Source organism: Myotis myotis, unplaced genomic scaffold, assembly GCF_014108235.1.
Source record: "Myotis myotis isolate mMyoMyo1 unplaced genomic scaffold, mMyoMyo1.p scaffold_m19_p_1, whole genome shotgun sequence".
NCBI classification, from domain to species: Eukaryota; Metazoa; Chordata; class Mammalia; order Chiroptera; family Vespertilionidae; genus Myotis; species Myotis myotis.
The window spans coordinates 179495676-179510472 of record NW_023416313.1 but is presented as its reverse complement, the minus strand read 5'-3'; the positions used below and the strand labels follow the sequence as shown (position 1 = coordinate 179510472).

Below are 14797 nucleotides of genomic sequence, written 5' to 3'. Positions count from 1 at the left end.
GTCATAGATTGAAAAATCTTTTAGCTGTCTCTTCCTCTCTGTGTGCTGCTCATCTCAGACTGAATTCCTCATGCTTGTGTCCATAGCTTTTTTCTTTTGACCATTTTATTTTTGCATGATATTGTAAGGCTGCTGCTGCTGCCCTTCTTTAGTTGTGATTTCCAGAAGACAGTCATATTTCTCTAGTCCACATGAGGCAAAAGACATAGTGAACTAAAAGAATCATGATAGAAGACCTATAATAGATAGTAGTCATGAGCCTCTTGGTGCCCTGGATCTTCTTACTCCCTATAGGACACAGAAAAATCTGCTTATCTCAACCATGGGCTGTGCTGAACAGCATAAAACTTCTGGTTCTTGGCTAACCACTCTGCATATATAGTCCTGGAGCAAGAGTTTCAGGGCCATTTTGTTCTCACTTAAATGATTCTGGATTCAGAGAGACTCAGATAAATCAGGCAAGGAAAATAGTCTCTGTACCTATGAGGGAAGGATCTTGAGAAGGAAAGGAAATCACACTAATCCCAAAAGGGTGAGGAGATTCCCCCACCTCCTTTTCTGATGCTCTTGCATGTGAATGTCTCGCCCTGTCCATACCACCAGCCCTTGGTGCTCTCTGCATGGTCTGTGTTTAAACTCTTAGAATATGGGGTAGAAGATGAAATAACTGCTGATTCTACTACAAAAGCAGCATTTCTATCACTTCTTTCCCTTCTTGCCCCATCCCAAATTCAAATCCAGGTTTAACTTTCAAGAAGACACGAGGTAGGAAGAGAGAAGTCCTTTACAAATCAGTTACTGCTGCCAAGCCTGATTTGGATGATTTTTCTTGTAAACCCTTTGAGAACATTCAGGCTACCCCAGTGTCCTGTTCAGTTATAGTGATATTGCATCCTAAGTGGTCTCTAGAGCCTCCAAGACCTGCATTCTTCTTCCTTCCAGATACACTTTACGTGGTTGTCCCTCCTGCCCAATCCTTTACTGCCCCATCTACAGGCTTGGCTCACTTTGCTTCCAGGAGATCCTTTTCTTAAAGCAGGTCCTGAGGATTCCTACCCAGTAGATAAAAAGCAAGTGAGGATGACTTAAACTGTCTCCTGTCGAGTCCCTGCTGACTGTGGGCAGCTTCTGGTGCTCCTCTCTTGGTTTATAGAAGGCCCTGCTACATACATAGGAGGGCAGGGGAGTTTCTAATGCCAGGAAGAGACTATTTTAGTAAGGAAACATGCTCCCATTTTCAGGGACTTTGGAGATGCTAATGGTATTCCCAATTTTTCAGTTTCCGTGACAGAACTTTCTTCTGCTAAGTAGACAGTGTGTTTATTCCTTCCCTATGGGTTTTCAACCTTGGATGTACTTTGGACAAATGTCTGAATCCTGGCCCTAGAGATTCTGATTTAATTTATCTGGAATATGGCCCAAGTATTAGGAATTTGTAAAGTTGAGGTGATTTGAATGTTTAGTCAGGGTTAGGAACCACTGCACTAGGTGTGGTCTGATCCAAACATTGTCTGGGCTTGAAAGATGGCTGTACCCATTCCCACCCCCACCTCACTTCCAACTCACTGCTGTAGCTACTGTTTTGAAGACTAGAAATTTAGCTCTGCTTTTAATAACATATTTTGAATATCAAGATAGAATGGGCTTTAATCTTATCATGTACCCTATACAGGTTTATCTTTTGAACCCATTCATCTCATCTCATTTCAGTAAATGTATACACTAATTGTGTATGTGAGTGTGGTGTTTGTGTCCTGTATGTAAGATAGGGGGTCATTCACAAAGAGATTCCAATTTCGTGTATTCTGTTCCGGTATAATCTAAACTCTAGGATGTAAAGAGAGTTTAATGTCTCCCCATTTAGCAAAAAGGAACCATTGTGTCTCTTTGCTACCAGTTTCAGGTTTGGGCCTTAAAGATGGGGGAATCAGAGGGGAGCAATTGTACTTAACCAAATGTCATCCAAAAGCTTATAGTTTAGGGCATTTTGTGTGCTGATTCCCCTAGTGCAGTGGTCAGCAAACTGTGGCTCGGCAAACCGCAGCTCGCGAGCCACATGTGGCTCTTTGGCCCCTTGAGTGTGGCTCTTCCACAAAATACCGGCTCTTCCACAAAATACCGGCTCTTCCACAAAATACCAACTTCTGCGCATGGGCCACAAGGTTTCAATCGCACTGTATGTGCGTGCCCGCACGTGGTATTTTGTGGAAGAGCCACACTCAAGGGGCCAAAGAGCCACATGTGGCTCGCAAGCCGTGGTTTGCCGACCACGGCCCTAGTGATTTCATGAGCTATCAATCCATCTTGCCTAGTGAACTTTCAGGGCACAGCCATGTTTTTCTTCTTGGTCTTCTATTTGTGTGAAGGGGGCGGCCAGGCCAGCAAGCCATGTGTCCACCTAATTGATCATTTTCACAGGCAGAGGTCACAGCTAGAGAAGCACAAGGTGTCCCAGACAGCCCCTCAATATAAGCAGCTGTGATGCCATTTGTCCCTGCAGCCTAGTTGTAAAAAAAAAAGGACATTGCCCAAATTGAGATTTAACTAGGGTACTGGGGAGACTATGTGAAACCCTCACTTCCAAGCTTTTAGTTTGGGGTTCCTTGCCCAGCTTGTTTTGTGTAAAGGAGGAGAGAACTTAGAGGGTCTTAATTTTTGTTCCATGTACAAATGAACATCTAACGTCCCTTTTTGCTAGCTACAGGACACATGCCCTAGTTTAAGTATGATAAGAAGGGTAGTAAGGCAAGGCAGCTTTTTGGTTGACTTTTGTTACAGTAAGAATGCTGGGATTTTTGGTTATCCACTGACTTCTGCTGTAAATTAGCAAATATGGGCCTCATTTCCCCTGAAAATTAATAAGAATGAGATTTAGGCCCTTCTCTGCAGTTATACCTTCATCCAGAGCAGTGATCCACCTCACTCTGAGTCCTCTCCTGATAAAATAAAGTGTCTCTTAAGCCTGTCTCCCCTTGAAAAGAAGAGCTAACTGCTGACTGCTTTGGTCAGGCATGTTAGAGTTGTAAAAGCCTCAGAATAGTTGGGAGGTTAGCTTAACAAATTGCACACTAACACTTCATGTGGGAACCATTTGGCTTGGCTTTGGTGCTCGATTGAATTCTTACAAACAGGATCATTTGCTCCATTACCTTCCTGGAACATGCCCAGGAAAGCCCACTCTGGGGCACCCATCAACTCTCTTTCTGTTTTGTTTTACCCCTCACTGAGATCCAGCTGCCATCATGATGCTTCTATCAGGCACCTGCCCCCTCCACTCTAGTGTGGGGACCAAGTGGCCTGGGCCTACCTTGACAGAGGAAGCAACTAAACACAGACACAACATACTGCATGTTTGCATGGCTCACAGGGAGTAGCTTCTATCTCACGTCTGTGGACTAATATCTCTTTCTCTCTCTTCCTTTCTGTGTTTTTCTCTTTACACACTCTGTAGCTGCCTGAAAATGCTCAACCTGTGGTGAGTCCCTCTCTCCAGTCCACATGCTAGGGGAGTGGACCAGACTGGGCTGGATTGGCAAAGCCAAACAAAATGCCTTAAGAACACTGAATGGCTTCCATTTGCCACCTTTGCCATAACCACCCAGGCTGGGGAACTAGATCCGCAAGGTGGGGACGGGGCAGGCCTGTATCTAGGAATTAATCTATTCCTTCTTTCCTTTCAAACCCATCTAATTGCTGCCTCCTCCTGTCAAAACAATATCTATCCCACAGTATTCAAAATTACTTTTTAATTGAATGAATTTTTTCTCAAATTAATACACCCAGATGTTATCATTCAGAGAGGGACAGAGGTAGGAGGACAAAGTTACTGTGTCAGTTGTTTAATATTATTCTTCACAACTCCAAGGACAGTTGTTGCTGGATAATCTCACATTCTGCAGCATGGTCTCTACCTGGAAATGAACTGCTTTGGAAAAATCTGTGACTTCTCTTTTTCATTTAGCTGGTTCTTCCCTTGTAGAATATGTCTCTCAAAAAAAGAGAGCTCCATGGGACGAGAAGGATATTTTGTCATTGTTATTTTGGTTTATTTTGTTTGTGTGTTTTTCGTTTATTGTCCTTTTTTCCTTTTTTGTTGTCCTCTCTTCCTATAAGAGAGTATAGTGGGCCAGGGGCTGATTTGGCTAATGAGATATTGGAGCCTCTCTTTTCCAGGTTTCTCAAATGCATTCTTAGGAACAACATGAGGTGTATAGGAAGGGAACCCCTAAAGAATCCATCCACGTTTGGTGAGGCGCATTCTTGCTATAAGACAGAGCCCCCTCCCCAGCTATCTTCCTTGACACTGCCTGTCACCCTCCAGGTCTTCCTGAACTAGGTGGTTTCTTGCAGTCTGGAATTGTACTCTCCCACATTGTCTGCATGCATGGGACCATATTCTGTGTGGTGATAATGGCCTGCTGGCCTCTATGACGACCTTGTTTCTATTTGTCTTCTGTGACTGAATTGAACATTGTTTTCTGAACCCTAAACCAAGTGGCCTACAGGGTTTCTCAGGGACAGGGATGTATTAAAGGTAACAACTGGATTTTATGAAGATAGAATTCGTAGTCTTATAGCATCGAGGAGTACATTGGGCCTGTTTATTTAGCAAACATAAGTCTGTGTGATATGACTGCTATGGTCTGTTTTTCTCTGTGAGATATCAGTCATGTGATTCTGACTGCAAATATAAGGCCTACTGTATGCTCATCCAACTCAGTGCTTGGAACTCTAGGAGGTCCCAAGGCCTTCCCCAAAGAGCTTAGGTACTATCTCGCTAGAGAGATAAGACATACATACTTGAAAGGACAACTGGTTCTCCGGGGTACTTATGTCATTGTCCCTTGAGAGGTCACTCTGGACAGGATGGTCAAGGAAGACCTCATGGACACTGCGGGACCTGAGCCAGCTATTAGAGCAAGGCAAGAGTGTACAAGTACAGCAAGGACAAGCACGAGAAGCAGAGCAAAGGAATAGGTGGAGGGAGAAAGCAGGACATAGTAAGAGAACATACCTTTTACACAAGCCATGCCACAGCTCTCATCACCCCCTTCTGGACCAGTCACTACCTGAGCAAGAGGTGTTACCCATTCCAAAGGCAGGAGTAAGGAGGGAATACCCAGGTCAGGGATGTGTCAGGGCTATGGCTGTTGCTCAGGAGGCAGCCTTTTCTATGAGCACTTGGAGGGCTCATCGAAAAGGCAAAATAAGTGGCTCAGAGGCCTAAGGGAAGAGCACTTGGTGGCTTGTGAATATGGAAAATGGATCGACTTTCACTCCAGCATGTTTCACTCTAGCATGTTAAGATCTTCTGATTATCCAATCAAAGAAGCAACTGGAAGCAAACCCAAGACCCAAGAAGGGTTCGTTCCTTGCCTTCATTCTATTCTGATAGTAAGACATCTGTATGGTGTCCATTTGGGTTTGGTCTGGATTTGACCAAGTTTAATGGGCCCTGTGCCAGTAGTTACCACAGAAACCAAAGAGTTGAGCAGATTGTAGGGTCTGTTTCCTTGTGGGTAGAATTATTAAAAACTTCTGCTACTGCTTAAGCTCTAACTACAGTAACCAGCAAAAGTTATTCTGGGGTTCTAAACCATAGCTCACACTCTCCTCCAATCAGGTGAACAGCATTGCACATCAGGTTATGATATGCTTATAAACAGGCAGTTTTTATGCCTTGCCTTGGAGGAGGTAAAAGAAAAGTCACATCACTTGAAATGTACTAAAACAGTAGTTCAAACTTTTCTTATGATGGCTTTTGCTTAAAAACACAAAATCATCACCTTAATATCCTCTAAAAGGAGTAAGAATAGAGATTGGCTTAAATGTTAGTGGTCTCTCTGAAAGTCGTGGTTAATAGGGAACAGGTAAATATATTTAAATATTGGTGTTCCCATGAGATTTAATTTGCCTTGTTTAATATTAATCTCAGGACATTCAATTTGAAAAATGTCTTTTTTCTAAAGCATATGTGTACAGAAAAAGATCATTTTCTTGAATCCTTCCTCAGGGATGTCATTGAGGACTGTTTTTGTTTTTGTTTGTTTTTTAAAATATATTTTATTGATTTCTACAGAGAGGAAGGGAGAGGGATAGAGAGTTAGAAACATCGATGAGAGAGAAACATCAATCAGCTGCTTCCTGCACACCCCCTACTGGGGATGTGCCCGCAACCAAGGTACATGCCCTTGACTGGAATCGAACCTGGGACCCTTCAGTCCGCAGGCTGACGCTCTATCCACTGAGCCAAACCTGTTAGGGCAAGGACTGTTTTAAACAATCAAAAGTGTTGCTCATTTTTATTTAAAAGAATGTATTCAGTCTCCAAATACACATGACACTTTGTTTAGTAACTGTATTCATACCTGTTAATAGTACTTTACAAATGACATTAATACTCTTAAAAAATCTTAAGACCCTCTTGAGGTGCTCTTATTTCCAAAATCCATGTTTGATTCATTCAAATATAAAACCCATTATTGTCTGTATAAATGTCTATTTTAACATTCTAAGAAATGTTGGACTTTTTAATAACTAGTCCAATGGGTATAGGAAATTACAAAGGGGTCTGGCTGAAAAGGAGAGAATCTTAGCTAAAGTGGTGAACTGGGGGTTTAGGAAGTAAGCAACAGTTCTTTATTTTTATATGAATACTAGAGGCCCGGTGCATGAAAATTCATGCACTGGAGGGGGGGGTCCCTCAGCCTGGCCTGCCCCCTCTCACAGTCCCAGAACCCTCAGGGGCAGGACGTGACCTGGTGATCAGGGGAAGGCAATGCCCCATCACACCTCTGCTGCTGCCACTGCCAGCAGTGCAAGCCTTGGCCGGCCCTGGTTACCTGCCCCTCGGGCTGGCCCTAGGTGGCTGGGGGGCTGAGGGGACTGCGTGTCGCCATCTTGTGGCTGTGTGTGCTGCCATCTTTGTGATGGCATGGAGGTCAATTAGCATATTCCCTCTTTATTAGATAGAATTCCTGGCATTAAGCCTGGAAGGATAGGCAAGCAACTCAAAGACAGTTTTCTCAGAAAAGCTTTTCTTTCGGGGGTCCAGCAAATCTGAATTATACTTCCAAAGTTACTCTCCACCATCAGCAGGCATCTTTGACTCATTCACCACCTTCTCATTTCCCATGTGTCAGCATCCTAGAAAGGACCTATTTTGCACCAGCCATGCCACAGCCCTCATCACTCCCTTCTGGATTAGTCACTATCTGAACAAGAGGTGCTTCCTATTCCAAAGGCAGGAGTAAGGAAAGGATACTCACGCTTAGAGATGTGCCAGGGCTACGGCTGTTGCCCAGGAGGCAGCACTTGGAGGGCTCGTGAAGGAGCAGGCCCAGCCACCACCTAAACAGGGTCGGTCCTGTAACCCACTCTGGCACAGCAGCAGCATTGTCTGGAAGCTAAGTTGAAGACCTCCCACCAGATGCCCCCTGATGATCAGCTCCTGGTCTGTGGCATTGATCTTCTCCGAATGAAGAGTGCGCTATGCTAATTCCAGTCAGGATATCTGGGCTCCCAGTTATTATTAGAATCAGGGCTTCTCCTGCCTACTCCAAGTAGCTGGGTGGGAGCCGGGATGGGAATAGAGAATCCTTATTCCTTCATTGGTAACATTGCAAGATCCTCCTAGAGTTCCAAACATCATACTTTCATGGGGTTTGTTTTTTGTTTGCCTTAGTTTAGCCTCCATACCTACTGACCACTGTAGTTGCATTAAATAATTTTGTGCTCTATATCAAGGGGCAGACAGTGCAGCCTATTTTTATGCAGCCCTGAGACCCCCAGCCTTGGTTTTCCAGAAAGATGAGGCATCTGGGTTGGGTGTCCTTTTTCCAAAAATGCTTGTTTTGGCCATGCCTAGCCTGTGGCGTTTTGGTAGCTGCAGATTGAAGTAAAGCAGCTACTTGCCTTGGCTTTCCTGGCAGAGACTGCCTACTGCCTCTAGGATGTGCACTGTAGATGGCGGGTGGCCCTGTGGGTGGTGCCAGGGGGAGACTTCCACTCCCTGCAGAAAGCAGAGGCTCTTGGAAGCTGCAGCCTCTCACACTGACTTGCAATGTTCCTTGTGCCCCAGGTGCTGCTGTTTCTTTAAGAGGAAAAGGAAGAAGACTGCTCAGCGCCATAAGTGACCAGTGCCTCCCAGGAGTCCTCAGGTCCTGGGGACTCTGACTCGATTGCACCTGCAGCTCCTGCCATTTCTCATTGGAAAGGACTCCTCTGCAGGGGAGGGTGGAGATCCAAACCAAAAAGAAGAAAAGAGATGCCCCCAGAAGGAGCCAGTGTGGGCAGCCAGGGCCCAGTGGGTCAGTGGCTGTCCCCACCTGCCTGAGGCTCTGAGCAGGTCCCAGAGCTGCTGCTCCTCCACTGCTTGCCCTCGGGGCCACTTGGTTGACTCTCCTTCCTATTGTTTACAGTGAAGGTGTCATTCACAAAAACTCAAGGACTACTATTCTCTTCCGCCCCTTAGTCTACTCCCGGTCCTTGCCCCTCCCTCAACCTTCTCCAGCACTAAAGCTAGTGAGTTGAAGGCTTTGTCTGCCGAAGGAACTCTAGAGGCTGGGCTTGTGGCCAAGAAGGTAGGAGGAAGATGGCAGGCCTGAGCTGGAGAAGAACCTTCTCCACCTTCCAGGGATATCTGGCTCCCTCTTCCTCTGTGCCTGCCCAGCCTCCATCCTCAGCTGGCCATGGGTACAGTTTACTCCCTCCTTCCCTCTTGTGAGGTTACACTGTAGGACACAAGCTGTGAGAAATCTGCAGTCTACTGTCCCCATGTGTTGGCGTTCTTAGCTTTCTTGACAAGTGTGAACTCTATTCTCCAGTCAGTAGTAGAACAATGCAAATTGTTCTGAGCAAAGGAAAAAAACTGACTTTATTGCACTTTTAGTTTATTGGTTTTTTTGTGTTTTTGTTGGTTGTTTTTTTTTTAACAAAAAAAATGGCAGATGCATATTGTGTCTGGTTATATTGGGAGTTTTACTTTTTTTCTGTTTTGAGGGGGATGGGGCCAGCCAAGCCATTCAGAAAGAACATGGGTCCAGAGGACATCTCAATGGAAAGAGTTGGGTCAGCAGCACCCAGAAGAGAAGAAGCCAAACTCTATGTCATTCTGAGTAAACACTCAGGTTGGCAAGAAAACATACTTGAATTTTCATTCATCTTCTCAGCTACTGGAGAATGTCCTACCAGAGCCTCTTGACCTTATCAGCCTGCAGTTTGGACAACCTAACCTCTACGGCACATGGGATGAGCCAGCCAAGCCAGACTATGACCAGAAGATATTTCATCCCAGAGAAGGAGATAATTTTAAAAACAAACTGAAACATCTGTTTCCTCCACTGCCAGGGATTTCCAACTAGATAGCCATGTAACTTCCTTATCAATTTTGGGGAACAAAATTAGTGATGAAACAGCTACCACCATATTACCACTAGTGGACAAAAAGAGAGGAAAATGAATCTGCCTTCCAACTGCCAAAGGAAACTCAGGATTTGGCATCATAGGGCCAGGAAATAAAATTGGTATGTACTGTCTGCCCCAGTAGCTGAGTCAGACATTTGGGCTGGCCTGCCTTATCAGAAACCAAGCACCTGCAGATTTTCTAGCAGGTCCACAGCAGCAGGCTTAGGACTCAGTACATGGGGCTGGAGTAGCAGGAGGGGGAGATTAATTGGTGCTGGAGAATTCCAGGGGAAAGGAGACTGAAATGAAAGCTCTGAAATTAACTTCTCAATTAGACATAGACTCCTTCCAAATAAGGTGGCCTTGCATCTAGAGCGTGTTCTCCCCAGTATGCTCTCCGCCACCCCCCACATCGTGTAGTCACATGACATACTGCCATGAAGAGTCTTGGTTCCTCATTCATTGCTTTAAAAAAGTATTAATGTACAGAGTTCATCTTTTCATGCTCAGTTTTCATTTGAGTTCAGCAGCTTACCCAAACAGTGACCTCTTGTCCCAGATGTCATAGAGGAGAAGAGATTGTTTACATCAGGGAACGAGGTCTTCTGTTTGGGAGTAGAGAGCTAAGCATGGAGGACAGTGGCTGGTGACTTATTCTGGTGGTTTTGGGAACAGAAATCATTGCCCCTGACTTGAGGTGTAGGACTGTCTTTTGGACTGGAGGGTGTGGGGATACTTTCTGGTAGTTGGCATTTCCCGACCAGTCCCTTGATGAATGGAACAGAAATAGTAGTAGCATGGAACAGAGTTACTAGGCTTCCTCTGTTCCATCAGGCCTTGCCAGGAAATATCATTCCCCTGGCTTCAAACCTGCTTAGCTTATATAGAGATTGTAATTTTCCATTTCTTTAAAAGAATTCTCCCTGTATACAAAACAGTGGCTGGGAGAGACAGAACCACACCCTTTCCCCACAAGGATTTCAAATACTGGGGTTTGTTTCCTTGACATTATCTAGTGGTTAAGGTGTAATCACTGAAACTTACATAGTTTCTCAGTTGGTATTTGGGCAACTCTAACTTTCTATATAGAAACTTCCTCATACCTGTATAGAAAAAGCCTTGCCTCTTAAGGGAGGGCAAGGGGAAAGGGTGGCAGAGCCTAGAGCCTCTTGGCACTCCACACCCTACTAAGTGCCTCCCCACCCCCTGCTTCCACAAAAAAAGCAAAGGCAGTGACCAGCTTGGCTGTAGGGCAAGCCCCCTTGCAGCTGGGTTTGTGACTTTCTTGGTCTTAATTTTTTTTTAAGGCTAGCTCTTGAGGGGTTGAATCTGAGCAGTTGGGGTGGGGGGTCCTTCCTAATGCATTGTTTTCACTCTGCCCTCCACAAATCCCTTGCTAGATATTTGATTTCCATAACAAAGATGAAGGCCCCTCTGGCATGCAGGGCGATGGTGATCCAGGACCATTGGCACAGCAAGGCAGTCCCACACCCCTGAGAAATTGTGATTTTCTTTCAAAAATTTTTTAGATGAGTACCTTTTAGCCATCAGTTCTACACCCAACAGCACATTAGGGCCCCCTCCTTCGCTCTGTTGCTATAGTTGCTTAGCTGTATGCTTCAGCCAGGTCCTCGGGGTTGGGCACTCCATGCGCCCACCACCTACCCAAATCCACTTGCTCTGTAGTTGAGATTTCTTCATTTCACAGCCATGGTGCCAATTCCATTGGAATTGATGCGATTGTTTCTGAGTTAGCATTAAGTACTAACAGCATCTGTTATTACAAAATCCATCATATTATACCATTGAGAGTTCTCCTAAGCCCTGCATGCCTTCAGGCATTGCATCCCGAGCAGATTGAGGCTAGCAGGACAGGCAAAAGGGGTGCTTCCCTTGTGACCAGAGCATGACTTGTGTCTGCGAAGTCTAAGTAAGTAAGGGTTAATCACTTATTCTACACACCTTAGTGTTTCCCAGTGATCTCACTCCAGACAGCTCTGCAGGAGTGGGCAGAGTGTACCAGCAGCAGTGTGCTTTCAGGACGGCCTTCATTAACACTCTCCTGCTATTTTGGGTCTGTCTAGGAGTGAACAGGATCTAGAGAGGTACAAGTCAGGTGACTAGGTTGGGCTCCAATTAAAGCTCCATTTTACTTTGGAATGCAGGGGCAATAGGAGACAGCAGGATCCTGGGGTTTGCTGTAGAAGTGATGAATGCCTGTTAATTCTCAATGAACTCCGACTACATAGAAACAGCCCCTACCATTAGCCAGAAGAGGTGTCCACTGCCTCTAAACTTCTGTCTCTGCACTGGAAATGTACACTGGTAGTACATGTTCCGTGTCGATTCTCAGTGTTAGTAATCACTTTCAATGTTAGAAATAGGCAGTGATGGTGATGTTATGTCAGAGTGGTTACTACGGATCATAGCCTTAACTTTTTATGCAAAAGACATAACTCTGTACCCCTACCAGTGAGCATGCATTTTTCAAAAATAAGTACTTCCATGGCAGCATCTTCTCAAAAGAACTTAATCATTCTTCTGATGCAACTCTCCTCCGCCCACATGCCTCTTGTGTCCCAGTCACCTCTTCCATATTCATATTTAAGCCCGCGTTCCATTCCCAGTGAGTTGCCCTGGCGTTACCTCCAGTGTCAGAGCTACCACGGTAGGGCTAGAGTGTCTCAGCCTGGGTGGAAGCTTGCAGCGCCATAGCCAACATTGCTTTCGCCAGGTCACTGCCACCATCCCTGCCGTTATCCCAAGGTGGGCAAGTTCTAGAAACCCTTAGGGAGCCAGGATAACTAGGCACACCATCTGCACTGGCCATGTAAATAACAGGCACTTGTCTCTGGGGTTCTTGCTTTTGCCGACACCAGGGCTCCAGGCAAGTCCCTTCTAGAGGTTGATGGACAGTGATTCTCAGTCTTCCCCATAGTGGATTGGTAGGAATCAAAATGGGATTTCTATGGTTTTGTTTTCTTGTGGGACTTTTTTATTTTTTTGGTAGGGGTGTTGTATATGAATATGAGGAAACCTTGGCCCTTCTGAGGGCTTGCAGAGTTTTGAGCAATTTTTTAGCCACAAATCTTGGAAGTCTCATCAATCAAGCGGTCTTAACATGTTTTCCCCTAACTCCTTTTGCAGGTGACTAAGTGAAAAAGAGTAGGTTTCTTCATTGTATTCAAAATAGTAAGTAGATTCCCTGGATATAGACAGTAGTAGTTGACGTATTTCCTCAAAAAGCAACCAGGAAGTCCACTCCAGTATTTGTAGATCAGCTTACAAAGGAGAAAATGAATGTGTACTCCATATATTTCTAGTGTGATTACCAAACTTGATGTTATTCAGAAACCACAGTTTGGTGGACAATTTATTTTATTTCCTTCTTTACTTCTCACAGTCATCTTTCCAGTGCCATCACCACCTTCAAAGTCTCAGCTCAGAGGGCTATTCGTGGTAGTAAAGGGGGGTGCAATGCAGACATCCCAGTAACACACACGAGAGGACAGCTGTCCTGAGTGCCCCTTCCCCACACACCCCTCTTTCAGGGCAGCTGAGACCTTTTCAGTGTTCCTCTTCACGAGTTCCAGACCAAATCCCAGGCCAGCCCTTGTGCCGAAAGCTTTTTTAAGAGGCTTATCAATTCGTTAGGAATGTCTCAGGAAAGATGAGCCATTTCTTTGGGGGAAATATATTTACGGATGGTTGTGTGTGGTTGCATTTGTATGCTTGTGTCTGTGTGCTCATCTGTGTGTATTTCACTTCCATAAAAACTCAGCCCAGGCTACAGGGATCATGTGTTCCTGAATATTCTAGGAAGTAAACAAGTAACAAGTGAGCTTCTCAAATTAGTGTCACAGCAAGTTGGTTCTGGGAATGAGTCCCATTTATCAAGCAGAAGAATAAATAATAAACAGCAGAAAAGATAGAGATAGAAACCAAAAATAGAAGTGTGTTCCCCCCAATGGAAAATAATGTTGATTCATCAATGCCCATTGGATATATTACATGCTCTAATTTATTATATTATTGTTTGTTTCACTCATCTTTGCCCATTGTACTTTTAAAAAGATATTGGGATGTTGATTGCAATTTTTTGAGACTAGATAATGTATAAATCAGTTGTAGAAATCAGTTTTAATTGATGTGTGGATGTGTCTAATCATTGTTAAATGCCTTTTTTCTTTTTCTTTTTTTTTTTTTTACCTGTTGTTTTAGATGTGTAATGTTTCATAAACCCTGGCACTGGTCACAAAGCTCAGCTGTGAAAATGAAACTTGTAGTATTTTTAAACATGAATGTCAATTTCAAGTGTATTTGAAATTATTCCTCCAGGAGAGAAATTTGTAACATCATTAGGAAAAATTCCTCTGCAGAGGAACTACCCTTCTTTGGAGAAAATGGGAAAATGGGTCTTGATAAGTTATCTCAGAGTAGCCCATTTCCTAGGGCACCATGGAAAACACAAATGTGATCTTTAAGTATACCTCCTCCCCAGTTTGGGGAGGAAAGGACTCAGTTTGCACCCTTTTTGTATGTAAAATAAAATGTCTTACCTTTCTTGGCTAATTTTGTTTGGTTGGTTGATTTGTCTAGTTTTTATCTCCCCTGGCTCACTTGTAACTTAAGAGTCTGGCTACGCCTAACTTTGATAGGATTCAAGCCTCCAGTGAATGAAAATAATGTCTGATACTTTGACAGTCTTCATTCATTTGGGCTAAACATTGCCTTCTCTTCTGGGTCACTTTAAAAATGAATATGCCTGCCCTAGATGGTTTGGCTCAGTGGATAGAGGGTCGGCCTGTGGACTGAAGGGTCCCAGGTTCAATTTCCAGTCAAGAGCACATGTCTGGGGTTTCGGGCTCCATCCCCAGTAGAGGGTGTGCAGGAGGCAGCCGATGGATGTGATATATTGTTGTTTCCCTTTCCCTCTCCCTTCCTCTCTAAAAATCAATTAAAAATCTAAAATATAAAAATAATCCTGGCAGAATTTGGACATTCACCATTGACATACTAGTTCCAATATTCCTGTGGTTCTTAGGTGGTGGAACACCAGGAAGTTAGGATCTGCTCTCTGGAACAGCTTTGAATAGAGCTTTATAATTCTGCTCCACTAATGAGGAACATCTATACAGACAGAAGGTATAACTGGGATATGCAATATAAACTCACAAGGGCATATATTGGCCACAAAAACAACTGCCAATCTGGGCATGATTGGTTGCAATTTTTCTGTTGTTTTTTTCTTTCTTTTCACTATTCAATTACTATGTAAGGATTTTTGTTTTCTTTCCACTGGCAGGCAAGTAAAAACAGAAAAAAAATTTAAGATCTTTATGAGCAAAAAACTTCGCATTGAGACTATTACATCCACCAAGCTTATTTTTTT

General features: G+C 44.2%; 1 protein-coding gene across 8 annotated transcripts in view; it reads left to right on the top strand.

Annotated features, from left to right (window-relative positions):
- Window positions 1–13977, top strand: part of CSNK1G1 (casein kinase 1 gamma 1) — a 159037-nt gene extending 145060 nt beyond the window's left edge. For 7 of the 8 annotated variants that reach the window (XM_036304334.1, XM_036304350.1, XM_036304318.1 and 4 more), the window contains one exon: window positions 8081–13977. In XM_036304334.1, the coding sequence (XP_036160227.1) occupies window positions 8081–8135 (55 nt within the window). In that variant the 3' untranslated portion in view covers window positions 8136–13977. The remainder of the gene's footprint in view (window positions 1–8080) is intronic. The other variant, XR_004966851.1, reaches the window with a different exon arrangement.
- Window positions 13978–14797: the final 820 nt, after the last annotated feature.